The following is a 17,527-nucleotide window of genomic DNA, read 5'->3' as shown; positions in this document are numbered from 1 at the left end:
ATGACAACACCAGTGTAGGAGGAATCTTGAATGGTAATATGGGAATCTCAAATGGTAATATGGGAAGCTGCAATTTTTTTTACAGTGACAAAAATGTACTGTCATTCCTCAATATTATAATCACAATGTGATTTAGGACTCTTGAATTGAGTGATAGTGTTCCTACCTCTGGACTGCAAGGTACGGATCAAGTCCCACCTACCCCAGATGTGCATCATTACACATCCAAAACTAAAAGTACTATAAGTATAACTTTTGTTTCTTATATTGTGAAGCATGGTCCCTTTAGGTTTGGACTTATTGCCCTATTCTTAGCTACAGCAACTTGAATTTGTATTGCACCTTTTAATGTTATAAAATATCCCAAGGCACTTCATAGGAGCGGTATCAAATCAAATTTGACACCAAGCCAAATGAGTAGATTTTCAGGCGACGAGCAAAAGATTGATCAAAGAGGTGTGTTAAAGATTTATTTTCAAACAGGAAAGGTTGAGAGATTTAGAGAATGCTGGCAAATCTTGGGGTGTCTGTGAGCTGAGCATAGCCACCAATGGAGGCCCGAGATGCTCAACAGCCAGGATTGGAAGAGTACAGGTTGTTCACAGGTCTCTCAGTTACTCGCCCGAAATCTTTATTTTCTACTTAGAAAGGCCTGAATTAATTAAAAAATCTTTAGCATTCCCAAAGTAATGAAATATTTGATACCATTATATTGCACAATATTATTATTAGCTCATACTAATGAGTGTAACATTATCATGATATTTTCTGAAGAGATGTCAACCTAGAACTATATTGACATTTGCTAGAGTATCAGTGGTTGGTTTAGGTGACTGTGAGAATTATCTATAAAGACACAGGGAGCATGAGCTATGCATATTGGCACCCCTACTAAGTGTGTTTGTGAGTTATCACATCAAAATGTTCACGATTCACAATTGGGTACAAAATGTCCATGTACAATTACTGTCTTTCTAATAAATAGCACGTTCAGTTAGTTGACACACCAGAATAGAGATCATCTATTTGCAAAATATAACATATCATGCCATTTATGGGGCCAGGTCTGAATTTTATTGGCTAATACTTGACTTTCTAGACAAATTAAAAGAAGAAGGATAAGAAGGAGACAGATGCTTGTGATGATTGACAGTAGCAGAAACAATTTAATGGCAATCTGATTTATTTTGGGCCCGATTGTATCCATTTTGAAACCTATAAGTCATGAATGAATGGGCATGGTTATTAAACAGATGTGTGTTCTATTGGCAATTTCTTATGCATTGTCTTCCATTTTAAGTTACCATCTTAAACCAAAGGGGAACTGTTATAATTTGCAAGCAACCCAGACTTTATGCAGAGTCTGCTGTATCTTGTTAATGTAATGCTAGCAGAATAATTAACTGTCAAAGAAATGGGATTTAATGAGGATGTAACTGAGCCTCGGAGATGTGTTGTGATGTAATGGTGCCCTCTGTAGTTATGTGATAGGATCTGCTGGATGGTTGGAACTAATGTAGATCAGAACGTGGAGCTCAGCTGATCAGCTTCATGTACATATTACTAATAAACATTGTTTAAAAGACAGGCCTCAGCTTGTATGGAGAACAGAAGCAGCCATAGGAAACAACAATGTCCAAAATTTAATTTCCTAATTATGAACAATAATTCATTGGCCAAATGAGGTGCTGTCACTAATACTGTATACTACGTGGCTGACATGTCCTCAAAATATAGATACAAATATATTTTATCATAATTGTTTTTGAGCTTATTGATACTACTTATCATTAAAGATGGTGAAATTGTCAGTATTTGATGAAATCCATAACAATTTCTGGAGTCAACACGTGCAGAATAATACAGAAATTCAGATGTTTCTGTCATCCAATCTCTTCTACTAACGCCCCAGTACAAACTCTTTATGAACTAATGAAGAGATATAAGCAATGCTGCATATTACCAAGGTCTGTACCCTCTGCAGACTAAGTGACAACTAATCACCATAAACTCAGCAAGTAAGGAGGCTATCACTTGGCACTAGGGATTTGTTGAATAAAATAAAGGATGGTTAAAAAAAAACTGCATACACTCTCCCCTTTTAAGGGTTAGTTACTTAGTTAATTAGTTCACCTCATTTTCAAGCTTAATTTGATTTGCAGAAGAGTGTAAATGACACTGAGGGAGTGTTGAGTTTGAAGTTATGTACTTGTAAAATTTCACTTTTAGTGAGCATAGTTGGGCTCTGATTTCATCCTTCACCAACTGGCTATCAGGATTTTCAAATTCCAAACTCCAAATTAATTTTTATTTTCAAAATTAAACTTATTTTTTCAGTGATAGTCTCTGATTAAGCAACATCTGCAGCGACAAAATCTCAGCAGAGATGGCCTGTACCTTACTCCATGCATGGCAACTCAATTTCTGCCAGTACTCAAAAAGATGTAGGCAAGACGCCTATCCCCTCTTAGAGAACCACCTCCAACTGAGGACAACATTCACAATTAGAAAACCCAAGCAGAGCCTGTGGCTTGACCCAATTTTCAGTTGGACATTTTACAGACTTAGAACTGTGCTCATCAAATGAATACACAAAGGTCCAGTATTCCAATATGGAAGGCATTTTTTTGTTTTGCTCCCCCTAAATAAATGGGTGAAAGCACAAATCACCTTTCGGGAAAGAAATTTTAGGGGTGGATATGGATCTGTGTGCCAACATAAGTCAATGCCTTCTGAACAGACAAATGTGGGAAAAAACCACTGTTTGTTAATAAGTGGCACTTTCCCCAAATGTTGACATCTTTTTGTAAAAGCTGGACAAATAGGTCCATTCAGTGGACAATGAAATTCCTGCCCATGGAGGCGGCTTCTGGAAGTTTCTATTTGTGCTAAATCTGCTTTCTTTAGTCACTGAAGCAGCTGTTGATAACAATTAAAAAAAAGACATTGTAAAGTGAAATTACTGCCGTGAGTCAGCAACTTTTCACAGTAAAATAAGATCTGCTTGTTCAAATTACCACAAGCTTACATTTATCACAGTACACTGTTGTTCTGAAGCAAAATTAATTCTGCACAAAAGGTACTTTGTAACCTTTGGATGTAGTAAGTACTCTTTGTGCGAATATTTTTCCACTTACAGTATGCTTCATTTGCACATCTGTTTGACGACCTTCTGTTGATAAACTTTTCTTTTTTTTTGTTTGACTAAGAGCTGATTGTATCTTTATTCAGAAGCAACAACTGAATTGAAATGGACAAATACTTTGCCTAACTTTGTTAGTAGCCAATGTTTAAATATTTAAGCACAGGACAGCATAAGAATTCCAGTATGTGGAATCATTGTCTTTCTAAATGAGCTGATCTTCTCAATGGGAAATAGTACAGCAGGCTTCCCAATTCCAGGTGCAGGAGCTAAAAGGGAGACATATTGTATATTGTGTTAATCTTTTTTGTCATCTATCCAAATCATACTAATGGATGCTTACATGCCCTACCAACTGTCCAAATAATTGTTTCTTCTTATGTGGCCACTTACGAGTTTGCATTTCCAGCTCATTATATAGAATGTCAGAAAATCAACTCTTCCATCTCTTACAAGGATGTGAGTGGCTTCAATTTTGTTCTGAATATGGATACCTAGGAAGTATATGGTAACTGATTATCAAATGTTATATGTTTAATAACCAGATCTTTACCTTTTACCAAGGTCCCTTTGTTATTGAGTTTGCAGTGCTCCAGTTTAAACACAACTGCTGCAATAATGTGGTCTTTGAGCATTTGCTTTCCTACTGAATATGCCCTCTGATGTTTAAGGCACAAGACTAGAGATAGATTTAAAGGTCCAATCTTGGCTCAAGTGATAGATTATTGCCTTGGAGTCACAAACTCTTAACTTCAAAGCCTATGCCAGGACTCAAGCACGGTATTGTACCTATTATCATATTGAGGGTATGCTACACTTGGGGGAGCAAGTGTGGAAGTTTAACTTACTGAATAAAGTAATGGGAAAACTAGAGTGCTAAGTTTCACAACAGATTGAGGGAGTCATACCTGGAGAGAGATAAAGTACTTTATTATTGTAGTTGTAGTCTGATGGAACAGAGTGGAAATGAGACACCTGATTTTGGTAATTAGTGGGTAAGGTTGGGTAATCAGTTCCCGGGTTTCACTACATACAATGGAATTATAACTCTATGGATTGTGACAGGTTTGGCCTCCAGTCAATCACATCCACAACTCCACCTGAATCCTGAATGCTGGTGAATGAATGGTATTCACATGTGGAATGCTGTGAAATCACTTGCTGTCTTCCTCATCCTGATCTTATCTAATTGGGACAGCATTCCTGAAACCGACTTTAGAATTGCCCGCTCCCTTATCATGCCTCAGTGAAACACTGTTAGGTTTCCAGTTGGTAAAACCCAGTTTTTTTTTATTTCAAAAATATACTTTATTCATATATATTTAATCTATACAATTGGACATGTCATTATTCTGTAAACATTCCATTTCTTTGCGTATCGAAACAGGGTGATCATTCATATTCACAGGTTAGTGCGATTACATTGAGCTGAGACGCCAGCGGAGCCCAAATGACTGCGTGGGCCCCCCGTTTTTCTTAGGCAGGCAGATGTTAGACGGTGGTCTTTCCCCACCGCGCCTTGGCGGCAGCTGCCCCAAGCTACAGCGCGTCCCTCAACACGTAGTCCTGGACCTTTGGAATGTGCCAGTCTGCAACACTCAGTCGGGGTCAACTCCTTCAGCTGGAAGATCAACAGGTTTCGGACCACCCAGAGAGCGTCCTTCACCGAGTTGATGATCCTCCAGGCACAGTTGATGTTCGTCTTGGTGTGCGTCCCGGGGAACAGGCCGTAGAGCACGGAGTCCCAAAATGCCAGTTGGAGCTGACTTCCCAACTTGCATGGAATCAATACCCCTTTAACCCTCTGCCACTTGTTCACAATCCCACCTTTTAATCATTCTTACTTTTGTGAAGTGATATTCAATGGCATTACCATCACTGAATCCCCACTATCATCATCTTGGAGGTTACCATTGACCAGGAGCTCAACTGGACTTGCCATATAAATAGTCTTTTCTTTTAAATCCATTCATAGCACGAGGATACCACTGGCTAGGCATTTATTGCCCATCCCTAATTGCACAGAACGTGGTTAAGAATCAACCACATTGCTGTGGGTCTGAAGTCATATGTAGGCCAGAGCGGGCAAGGATGGCAATTTCCTTCCCTAAAGAACATAAATGAACTACATGGGTTTTTCCAACATGTGGCTACAACAGCAGGTCAGAGGCCAGGAATACTGAAGTGAGTAACTCACTTCCTGACTCTCTCATACCTGTTCACCATCTACAAGGCACAAATTAGGAGGGTGATGGCATCTTACCTGCTTACTTGGATGGGTGCAGCTCCAACAACAGTCCAGAAGTTTGACACTATTCAGGATAAAGCAGCCCACCTGATTGGCACATCCACAAATATCCACTTAGTCCACTAACACTCAGTAACAGCAGTAGGTACCTTCCACAAGATATAGTCAGAAATTCAAAGATTTTTAGGTGGCAACTTCCAAATCCATGACCACTTCCATCTGGAAGGTCAAGGGCAGCAGATAGATGGAAACACCAAACCTTGCAAGTTACTATCCAAGCCACTCACCATCCTGATTTGGAAATATAATTGCCATTATTTCAGTGTCAGTGGATTAAAATTCTGGAATACCACTCCTGAAGGTTTTGTGGGTCCACCTATAGCACATGACTCAAGAAGGCAGCTCACCACCACCTTCTCAATGGCACTATGGACAGGCAATAAATGCTGGCCACCCAGTGATGCTCATTTCCCATGGAGTAAATAAATCACAAGAATCTAACTCAACCTTGAATATATTTAATAACCCAGCCTCCCACCGCTCTTACAGTTTGCCAATCCACCACTGCAATGGAGTATAAAACAACATTAACTGCAGGACTAATTAACTGATACTGGAATATCTTGCAACAGTCTGTGAACTGAAAGGTGCCATGTACTACATGTTTGTTTCTGGATTACATTTGCATCCTGAAAACTGGTGAAAATGCAAATACCTGAACTGAATGTAGGATTTTGTTCCAGAAGGGCGGCACGGTGGCATAGTGGTTAGCACTGCTGCCTCACAGCGCCAGAGACCCGGGTTCAATTCCCGCCTCAGGCGACTGACTGTGTGGAGTTTGCACGTTCTCCCCGTGTCTGTGTGGGTTTCCTCCGGGTGCTCCGGTTTCCTCCCACAGTCCAAAAATGTGCAGGTCAGGTGAATTGGCTATGCTAAATTGCCCGTAGTGTTAGGTAAGGGGTAAAATGTAGGGATATGGATGGGTTGTGCTTCGGGGGTGCGGTGTGGACTTGTTGGGCCGAAGGGCCTGTTTCCACACTAAGTAATCTAATCTAATCTAATCTAAAAGGGTGCTAAAGATTAGGGATCTAAGATGAACAGATGGAGTTAAGGTATATATCAGCCCTCTAACTGAATGGAACAACAAACTTAGAGACTGAAAGGCCTTCTCCTATCTTGGCCCACACCACAAAAAGTACTTGTGTTGACTTTCCTCTTGTGACTAGAAAGGGTAAGTCAGTAAGCAATGCTACTGTCACTCCAAGATCAAACAATGGAAAATCAGAACAGCAACTCAGCAGGTCTAGCAGCATCTGTCCAAAGAAGCAGAGTTCAGGTCAAATCCCTTATGACTAATCCTGCTGAGTTACACTGGAATTTTCTATTCTAATTTCAAATTTTCAGCACCTCCAATATTTTGCTTTTAATGGAAAATCAAACCTGGGTTAAACCTTCAAATTCTTTTTTCTCCAGAGCCCTTAAGGTTCACAGAACTTCAACCACTCTGCTGGCCAAGTGTTACTTAATAGAATCTGGAGAGATATTCTGCCCATTCAGGACTTTTTGACCTACTAAGTCCTGTGAAATCAGACAAGCTAAAGCCCCATTAGGTCAGATGGTCCTAGGAGAAGAAAGCCAATGGATATTTTGGGCTGGTCAGCTCATTAAACTAGAGCAGCACCTTCTCTTTTTTTTCCCTTTTTTTTTCTTTCTTTCCACCTAATTATAGTAGTGGAGCAGCACCTTCTCAGATACTGGGAGGCAGCAGGGGCCAGGGTGGAGTACTTTCTACCTTGCTGTTTTCAACTAATGCTTAAAATGTTTGGATTTAATTAAATAAGATGTACCTATAGGGTGAAAACATACTTTCAGTCAAACAAATTTTACTGATGTAGCTTGATTAGAAGCTTAAAGATAATGCTCAGTCTTCATACATGATCAAAATAAATAGCCCACAAACACTGATGAATATTCCATCAGAAATTAACTCTCTACTCCACTGTTAAACCATAGAAGAGATCCTTTCAGCACACTGGAAAGAGGAATGTGGGTGTCTGATCTTGGCTGTGATGCAGCCTCAAGGAAAATATGATTTGGAGATGCCGGTGTGGGACTGGGGTGGACAAAGTTAAAAATCACACAACACCAGGTTATAGTCCAACAGGTTTATTTGGAAGCACTAGCCTTTGGAATGTTGCTCCTTCATCAGGTGGCCATGGAGCATAAGATCACAAGACACAGAATCTAAAGCAAAAGTCCACAGCGTGATGCAACTGAACTTATATATTGAAAAAGACCTGGATTATTTGTTAAGTCTCTCATTCTTTAGAATGACCAGGTTGGTTTCAGTTTTTTGATATGTTAATTGCAAAACATTTTTTAAAAGTTACATTCTCAAGTGAACTTTAACAATTGGTGCCATGACAGCCCAGATAACGTATTGAAGGTGTGACCTCTCCACCTCCATCCTACTCCGACCTATCACCCTCACCTTGACCTTTTTCCACCTATCAAATTTCCAACGCCCCTCCTCCAAGTCCCTCCTCCCTACCTTTTATCTTCTCCTGCTGAACACTCTCTGCTCATTCCTGAAGAAGGGCCTGTGCCCGAAACGTCGAATCTCCTGTTCCCTGGATGCTGCCTGACCTGCTGTGCTGTTCCAGCAATAAAGTTTCAACTTTGATCTCCAGCATCTGCAGACCTCACTTTCTCCTTGAAGGTGTGAGCTGCCCTGTCTAAGGCTGTCTGTGCCACAATGGTCAGACTGATTCTAATCTTAAAAAAAAAACTGACTTACAGATTCTTACATGGATTCATGCAGTTTTTGAGCAAAGTAAAAGGTAATACTGCAAGTACAAATTTATGTGGATTGGGGGGGGGGGGGGGGGGGGGGAGGAGATGGTGGTTGAGTGGCTAAGAGAGTGACTGAGTGTAAAAGGGGTATAAGCCAGTGAGAGGGTGTATGAGCACAGGAGAGAGGGTCTGCAAGAGTCTGTGTGTGTATGCACATCTGTCTTTGCGTGTGTATAGTGCAATGGGGTCACCTGTAGTCTGATATGAACCCCAAATCCCAGTTGAGGCCATCCCCATGGGTACCGAACTTGGCTATCAGCCTCTGCTCAGCCACTTTGTTGTTGCCTGCCCTGAAGGACCCTGAAGGTCAAAATGTCCTGGAAGGCTGAAGTGTTCTCCAACTGGGAGGGAATACTCCTGGCAGCTGATTGTTGTGTGGTATCCATTCCATCTATTGCTGTAGCAGCTGTTTGGTCTCACCAATACACCATGCCTCAGGGCATCCTTGCCTGCAGTGAATGAGATAGACGTTGGCTGAGTCGCACGAGTACCTGCGACATACATGGTGGGAGGTGTCCCCATGTGCAATGATGGTATCCGTGTTGACATTGTGACATGTCTTGCAGCATCTACCACGACAAAGGTTGTATGATACTGTCCTGAAAGCCAGGTAGTTTGCGATGAACAAATGATCTGTTTGAGGTTTGGTGGTTGTTTAAAGGCGAGAAGTGGAGGTGTGGGGAAGGTCTTGGCACAACTGCCATTGTCTGAAGTGATAGATGAGACAGAGTGGGGATGGTGGGAGAAAGTAAACAAGTTAAACCACTATGTCTATTCACATTAGAGATTGACCAGCAACCAAAGTCAAGTAAGAGACAAAGAATTTGAGTGAGGTATGGAGAAGACTGAAGCCACTAAAGCTTAAATTTGTCAGAATTCTGTTTCATTAAATGCAGTCCATACAATCCAGCAAGTTTTTAACAATCAAATATTTTATTTTAATTGTACACAATTACATTTTGTATGACAAACCATGATTATAGAAACAAGTGTATAACATTCACAAATTAGAGATAAATACAAGGTACAAGATTATTAAAAGTAATTGTCTAAAATATGAAATCAGCATTTTTGAATAGTAAAAATACAAATTATTGTATCCCGTAGTAAAGTCTTGAAATTTTCTTCAAGATTTGATTTGGAAACATTTTCTGTTTGTAGGTAGGGATGATGGCAAGGTGCAACCTTCAAGGGACTCAAATCAAGCCTTAAAATTCAAATAATTACCTGCACTCCTTGGAATGGAAAATATATTTGACTCAATAGCTTCATCAAGTTAAATGTTCTAAAAGGGAGTAGGCTCATACTGCTGTGTCTCTGTCTTTTAAACCTGTGCCGAGTAGGAATGGGGCACAGGGTTAATCATAGCCTAGCAGCATCTATAGAGCATTTGTTTTACATTACAGGAGTAACAGGAGTAGAGAACCAGCCAGTGGACTCTCTTCTGACTCCATTACAGCCAAATTGCACACGAAAGGATATCCTATATAAAATGTCAATTTTCAAACTACTGCTGATCAGAGGTTCAAAAAAAAAGTTGACCAAGATGTAGTAGACCTGAGCTTACAGCTATCTCCTTTTTCTAATACTGAGCAACTCTCAGACAACATAGCCCCACAGATGCCAAGCTTCGAGAAGGTCCTACATGTACAATTTCCATGCAGGAAGTCACCAGAAAAACTGGCAGGCAGGATTGGAAAGGTCACCATCAACCATTTTTCAAATAACTCCAAGGCCAGATCCTCGCAACAGGGTACTGGTGGTGTGTCTGTGCAGCTTTCAAGGGAGAGCAAGAGATAGACATGGAGGGGGCTCATCCACTTCTATGCTGTAACAGTGTATATGTGTAAGTGCAATTCTAGTTTCACTTTTATGTGCAGTTTTAATATTATCCTATTCTTTATGCAAAGAGGCAAACGGGCTGTATGCAGTATCCAAAAGGTTGGGCAGAGACCCAAATGCATTCCCCTAAAACCAGTTACTCTCACTCCAGTATCAGGCACCAAACCCATTCAACACCTCATGCAAAAAGATATAATGTCATTACTTTTCATGAAATCAACAGGAAACTTGTTGTTCTATGCTGTATGTAGGTTTTTTATGTAATTATGACTAAGATTTTATATGGTAAGGCCTAGGATATATAAATTGTTCCTTCACGAATGACTACACCATAACATTTTGTAGCAAGCTGCTTCAAAATAAAATAGGTGCTACACTGATGCAGCGCATGCCTAATATTCATCTTTAGAATGTGTCATCTGTATGGGTTCAGTGTTATTGGAGATGGCATACATAAATACACTTCACACTGTCCAGTGTTTTGGGTAAAAACAAATTCTAGCAACTTACATTTTAGTAAACAAAACTAAACTTTTATGACTGGTGACAGGAAAACAAAACTATTGCAGATATAAACATTTAAAGTAAGTTAACAGGAGTCTTTATGGACATTAAATAATAAATTCCACAACTGCTGTCACAATTTACCTCGTGGGTTGAGTATTGTTGGACCTTGCCATCAAAACATTGATCCATAAGAATACAGCTTTAAATCATTGCCAAAAAAAATTAAAGAAGTGAATTTTAAACTATCCCATATTGCACTTTGAATCCTCCCGCCCTTTCCCCTTTCATCTGTTTTGTACCCACAATCTCGGGTTTTATTGCTGAGCACTAGTTTGGAAGTTCATTCTCGTGATAACTTTCTAGTTAACATGCCTACTTTCCACATGAATGCGCAGTGAGTGAGTGGTGGAAAACCATCTTGGTGTTGGTTTTACCCAGTATTATTCATCAGTACACAGTCAAATACCAGGAATCTCTACATAGCTGTCAGGGGTAGGAATGCTGACCTCCTCGTAGCTCAGCAGCATTGATGCCAAGTGTGGGGTCTCTCAATTGCTGAGATCATTGAACACATCCACAGTCTAAACAGGAGACCTCAGCTTCACATCTTCTGTGCACTTGCACACAACCTTCAGGGGGTTGGGGGGAAGGGGATTATGCAGAAGGGATGCAGGAGTTTTACATTTCCATGTAGTAAAGCTATTTAATTCTAGACAAATGATTTTCATCATGAAACAAATATACAATGGTGTGCCCAGAATGGGACCCCATGAACACCTTTTTGGTTAATTTCTTTTGGCTTGTGCTACATGCTCCCATCCCAGAATCCTGGTTTTAGAAATTCCAAATTCACAGTTGTAGTTATACATGAAAGAATGTGCAAAAATAATATATTGCATAGACTTCTTAGAATATACTCAGCCATGTTGTTAGTTCTCTGGTATTTCAATACTTCCACTCCTTCCTTCAGTTGAAACGTTCAAACATGGCAGAACTACTCTTCCAGAGAATCTGACTGTATATCCTTATTAGGTAGATCACAAGTGAGACTTAATCTGCAGTCTTCACTCATGATTTAACTGACACTTCAGGAATGTCACAGAATTGCACTATAGCCAGATTTGCATTTAAAATGTAGTTAATAAAAACAATTACCTGGGCCTGCAAATCATTGGTTCCCCACTGTTCTAGATTCTTTAGGCTTATGTTCAAGTTGACATCTGGAAAGTGCTCAATTTGTTTGTTTACTAGATGGAAGTGAATGTAAACCTCAAAAGATAGATATAGATATATATATATATTCCTTTTGATCGGGTGCTGTGCAGGAAAAGACTGAGGATCACTGGGACTCATGCCATCTTCTCACATCTTTTGAGCCCGAGAATACCTCCAACAAGATGACTTCAGACAGTTTGGAAACCAAGCAAGTGGCCACACATAGGAACAGGGAACTGAAGTATGCACGTTCTTCTCAAAGAAAAGGAAAACCTGGAACCACCAGGCCTGAGAAAATTGATTGGTCTGTGAGGGGGTTTTCAACGTCTGTTGAGAAAACGAGAATTTATATCAAAAAATCTTACACCGTACATTTACTCACTCAAACAGGAAAAAAATACAATGATGCAGAGACTTGGAAACCTAATGGAAAACTACCCAAAAATCCAGGTTACTTTGCCAAACATCAGTACTCTGTACAGCTAAATCTAAAGACACAATGTCCCCAACATAACACATGGTTGATCACACATCATTGTTGCTCACAAATAAATACCTGCTGACATTTTAAGAATATAGGTAAACAGTTGATCACATGGAAATGTATAAAATTCTTAAAGGTTTTGAGTGGATGGATATGGAGAATGTATTCTCCCTGGCTGGAAAGTCTAGAATTAAGGTCAGACATTTAGAAACAGGATGAAAAGCTATTATTGTTATGTAGGCAGTTCAGGTGCGTGCTGTCCCTTTAATAGACTGAACCAGCTGACCCAGAGTTGGGAGCTTTGGATCAGTCTAAATTTGTCTGTGTAATTATAAAGATGTGGAATAAATTATTCCTGGTTTAAGCGCTACTGGCCTATCTTATGGTCTATTTATAATTTATAAATTGATCCAAACATAAAAACTTTTACTTGGGGATGTGGTTAAAATTCCTTCATCTAATAAAACATTCCAAGGGGATTTTCTAATGTTGTCAATCTTCAGAAAGGAGAAGTCATGCCTGGAAAATTTATTAGAATTCCTTGGGGAGGTTACAAATAGGATCATTAAAGATAAACAAGTAGATGTAATATATATGGATGTCTATAAGATGTTCAATAAAGGTCCAGTACATTTGGTTAAATAATAAAGAACCCATGGTGTTAGGGGTAGTACATTAGTATGGATAGAGAATTGGCCAAGTCATAGGAGACCTCCAGAGAGTAAGGATAAGGGGGCAGCCTCTAACTAGTGGAGTGCCACGGGGCTCAGTGCTGGGGCCACAATTAATTATAATACATATTTATGACTTGAATGAAGGAAGTGATTGTGCTATTGCCAAGTTTGTGGACGATAAAAAAAGTGGGAAAGCAAGTAGTGACGATGACACACAGCTTACAGAAGGATATAGGCAAGTTAAGTAAGTTGTCAAAAACTTGGCAGACAGAATAATATGGGAAAATTTGAGGTTTTGCACTTTAGCAGGATGAATAGAGGACCCAAATATTATTTAAATGGAGAAAGACTAGGGTAGGTGATGGCCTAGGGGTATTATCGCTACACTATTAATCCAAAAACTTGGTAACGTTCTCGGGATCCGGGTTTGAATCCTGACACAGTAGATGGTGGAATTTGAATCCAATAAAAAGAAAATCTGGAATTAAGGATCTACTGATCATCACGAAATCACTGTCAGAAAAACCCATATGGTGCACTAATATCCTTCAAGGAAGGAAATCTGCCATCACCACCTGTTCGGGTCTACCTGCGACTCCAGACCCACAGCAAATGTGGTTGACTCTCAGTTACCCTCTGAAAGCTATTCAGTTGTATCAGTCGCTATAAAGTCTCAAAGAAATGAAACCAAACTGATTATCTGGAATCGACCTAGGCACTGGAAAAAACAATGGCAGAAACAGCCCCATCAACCCTGCAGGGTCCTCATCACTAACATCTGGGGGTTAGTGCTAAAATTGGAGAGCTGTCTCACAGACTTATTAAGCAACAGCCTGACAGTCATACTCGTAGAATTATAACTTACAATGTCCAAGACACCACCATCACCATTCCTGAATATGTCCTGTCCCACCAGCAGGGCAGAGGTGGCAGTACAGTGGCATTAAGTTGCTCTGGGAGTCCTCAAAATTGATTCCATGAAGTCTTGAGGCTTCAGGATGAACACAGGAAAGGAAACCTGTGATTATCACATATTTCTCTCCCTCAGCAGATGAATCGGTAATCCTCCATGTTGAACACTAAGAGGGAGCATAGAGGATGGGCTGGGCACAAAATGTACACTGGGTGCAGGATTTCAATGTCCGAGAGTGGCTTAGCAGCAGTACTACTGTTCAAACTGGTCAGATCCTAAAGGAAAGGCTACTAGACTGGGTCTGGGGCAGGTGGTGAGGGAACCAAAAGGAAAAAGCATACTTGACCTCATCCTCACCAATCTGCCAGCTGCAGATGCATCTGTCCATGACAGTACTGATTAAAGTGACCACTGCACAGTCTTTGTGGAGACAAAGTACTGACTTCACATCAAGAATAATGTCCATCATGTTGTGTGGAAATATCACCGTGCTAAATGGAACAGACTTCGAACAGATCTAGCAACTCAAGACTAGGCATCCATGAAGCACGGTGGGCCTTCAACAGCAACAGGATCATATCCAGCACAATCTGCAATCTCATGGCCTGGCATACCCCCCACTCAACCATTACCATCAAGCCTGGTTCAATGGAGAGTCCAGGAGGGCATGCCAAGAATAGCACCAGGAATACCTGCAGATGTGTCAACCTGATGAAGCCACCAAACAGGACTACTTGCATACCAACCAGCATAAGCAGCAAGTGATAGAGCTAAACAATCCCACAACAGACAGATCAAATCTAAGCTCTGCAGTCCTGCCACATCCAGTCATGAATGGTGGATGATTCAACAAATCACTGGAGCAAGAGGCTCCACAAATATTCCCATCTTCAATGATGCAAGAGTCCAGCACATCAATACAAAACATAAGCCAGAAGCTTTCATAGCAATCTTCAGCCAGAAATGCTGAGTGAATGATCCATCGAGGCCTCTTCCAGTGGTCACCAGCATTACAGATAACAGTCTTCAGTCAATTCGATTTAGCCCACAAGATATCAAGGAACAGTTGCAGATACTGGATGCCGCAAAGATTATGGGCCCGGCCAACATTCTGGCAATAATACTGAAGATTTGTGCTCCAGAACTTGCCACTCCTCTAACCAAGCTGTTCCAGTAAAGTTAGAACACTGGTATTTACCTGACAATGTGGAAAATTGCCCCAAGTACATCCTGCAGATAAAACGCAGGACAAATCCAACCCAGCCAATTACTACCCCAGTCTACTCTCGATCATCAGTAAAACGATGGAAGGTGTCATCAATAGTACTATCAAGCAGCACCTACTCAACGACACCCAGTTTTGATTCCACAGGGCCACTCAGCTCCTGACCACATTATAGCCTTGGTTCAAATATGGACAAAAGAGCTGAATTCCAGAGGTGAGGCGAGTGTGACAGCCCTCGACATCAAGGCTGCATCAAGAATGTGCATCAAGAACCCTCGTAAAACTGAAATCAATGGGTATCATGTGACTGGTTGGAATCATACCTGACACACAGGAAGATAATCGTGGTTGTTGGAGGTCAACCATCTCAGTTTCCAGGACACCTCTGCAGGAGTTCCTCAGGGTAGCGTCCTCGGCCCAACTATCTTCAGCTGCTTTATCAATGACTTTCCCTCCATCATAAAAAGGTCAGAAGCGAGGATGTTCACCAATAATTGCACAATGTTCAGCACCACACGCAACTCCTCAGATATTGAAACAATGTTCAAATGAAACAAGATTTGGACAATATCATTCTTGGGCTGACAACTGATAAGTAACATTTGCACAACACAAATGCCAGGCTATGACCATCATGAATAAGAGACAATCTAACTACTGCTCCTTGGTGGTACCATCACTGAATCCCCAATATCAACATCCGGGGGGTTATCATTGATCAGAAACTCAAATTGGACTCACCACAAACAGTGGCTACAAGAGCAGGTCAGAAGCTAGGAATACTGCAACGAGTAGCTCACCTCCTTACTTCTCTAAGCCTGTCCATCATCTACAAGGCACACGTCACTTGCCTGAATGAATGCAGCCCCAACAACACAAGAAATGGACACCATCCAGGACAAAGCAGCCTGCTTGATTGGCACAACATCCAGAAGCATCCACTCTCTCCACCACCGACGCTCAGTAACAACAGTGCATAATATCTACAAGATACACGCAGAATTTCACCATAGATCCTCAGACAGTATCTTCCAAATCCACAATCACTTCCATCTTAAAGGATAAGGGAAGCAGATATATGGGAACACCACCGCCTTCAATTTCCAAGTTACTCACCATCCTGACTTGGACATATGTCACCATGCCTTCACAGTCACTGGAATTCCCTCCCTAATGGTATTGTGGGACAACCCAGAGCAGGTGGACTGCAGCAGTTCAAGGCGGCAGCTCACCACCACCTTCTCAAGGAACAGGCAATAAAAATGCTGATCTAGCCAGCGACACCCACATCCCACAAAATGAATAAATAAAAAACAAAGACTGCAGAAAACTGCAGCACAAAGGGATGCTAGCTTTTTTTGATTCATGAACAAGTAGTCCCCAAGTTCAGCAGGTAAAAGGGAAGGCAAATTGAATGGTGGCTTTTATTTCAGAGGATTATAACTCCTTGTGCCAAGCACGAGCAGTTAGGCACCCATTGATGCAGTCACATGTTCCCCATCTTTGATGTTATTGGTCCAATTTATGCTTGCACCATCCTGTCCTCCACTGCCTGAGTGTTAGCTACCTCACTCAGCCCCATCTACCGATTATTGCTTCTCCCGCCAAGCCCTCATTCTCTCCCAGACCTCACCTGCCCCTTGCTGTCTTCCCCTTCCCTTTGTTCTCCCAGTTTGCCCCTTCTTGCCCAGTCTTTGCTGCCTCTCACTTGAGGCCTTACTTGGCACTGCTCTCGGTGCTCATAGGACCACTTAACAAAAGGTGAGATAAAGAGTAAAGCAATACATTTCCATTTAAATTGTCAAATCACCAGTGTCCCATTAGATCAAAAAATTTTACTTCCATTGTCACATCTTGAAATAGCTCTGGCAGAAAACCTCAAGGCCATACAATAACTATCTGATACTCTAACTTCTTAACTGTACCATTTTAATTGAAACAGGCAGGTTTTGTGTTAGAAGGAGAGGTGATAACACTGTTTCCAGGTGCAAGCATGCTGAGTCTGGTCTCCATCAATCACTGACAGCAAACGTAGGGAGGAGTGCATCACCAAACTCAACCATTTGGCAGTACCCCCAACACCATGTAAATGGGCTATGTAAAGCTGGAACAGATCATCAAGATAGGGAGGGGCAAATTCAGCAACAGATGGGAATTTTAAGAGTTTAAATTGAACGTCATTGAAGTTTGTGAATCTGTTAAATTCTCTATGCTGGGCAGTTGTGTCTGCATTATTTTAGACATTAAGAGAACCAATCCATGTGGAAATAGTTCAGGATGGTGGATTTGAAGTAGAAAATCAGGTGCAATTTTAATTGAATGACAAGAGAAGGCTGAATAGCCTACTCCAGCTCCTGCTTCTTATGAGATTGCATGGTCTCATATGAAAAGTGGTTACTTGGTTAATAGTTAAATTTGGAAGTG

General features: G+C 41.0%; 1 protein-coding gene across 1 annotated transcript in view; it reads right to left on the bottom strand.

The window, feature by feature from the left end:
* Positions 1-9,153: 9,153 nt before the first annotated feature.
* Positions 9,154-17,527, bottom strand: part of sgms2a (sphingomyelin synthase 2a) — a 75,585-nt gene continuing 67,211 nt past the window's right edge. Inside the window, exon 8 of the mRNA XM_087979970.1 lies at positions 9,154-12,134. Coding sequence (XP_087836096.1) covers positions 11,955-12,134 — 180 coding nt within the window. The 3' untranslated portion in view covers positions 9,154-11,954. The remainder of the gene's footprint in view (positions 12,135-17,527) is intronic.

The sequence above is a fragment of the Chiloscyllium plagiosum genome, unplaced genomic scaffold, assembly GCF_037043375.1.
Source record: "Chiloscyllium plagiosum isolate Xiang-an unplaced genomic scaffold, Cpla_swu_hap1 HiC_scaffold_36, whole genome shotgun sequence".
NCBI lineage: Eukaryota > Metazoa > Chordata > Chondrichthyes > Orectolobiformes > Hemiscylliidae > Chiloscyllium > Chiloscyllium plagiosum.
The sequence above is the reverse complement of the archived record's forward strand: the minus strand, read 5'-3'. Positions and strand labels throughout refer to the sequence as shown.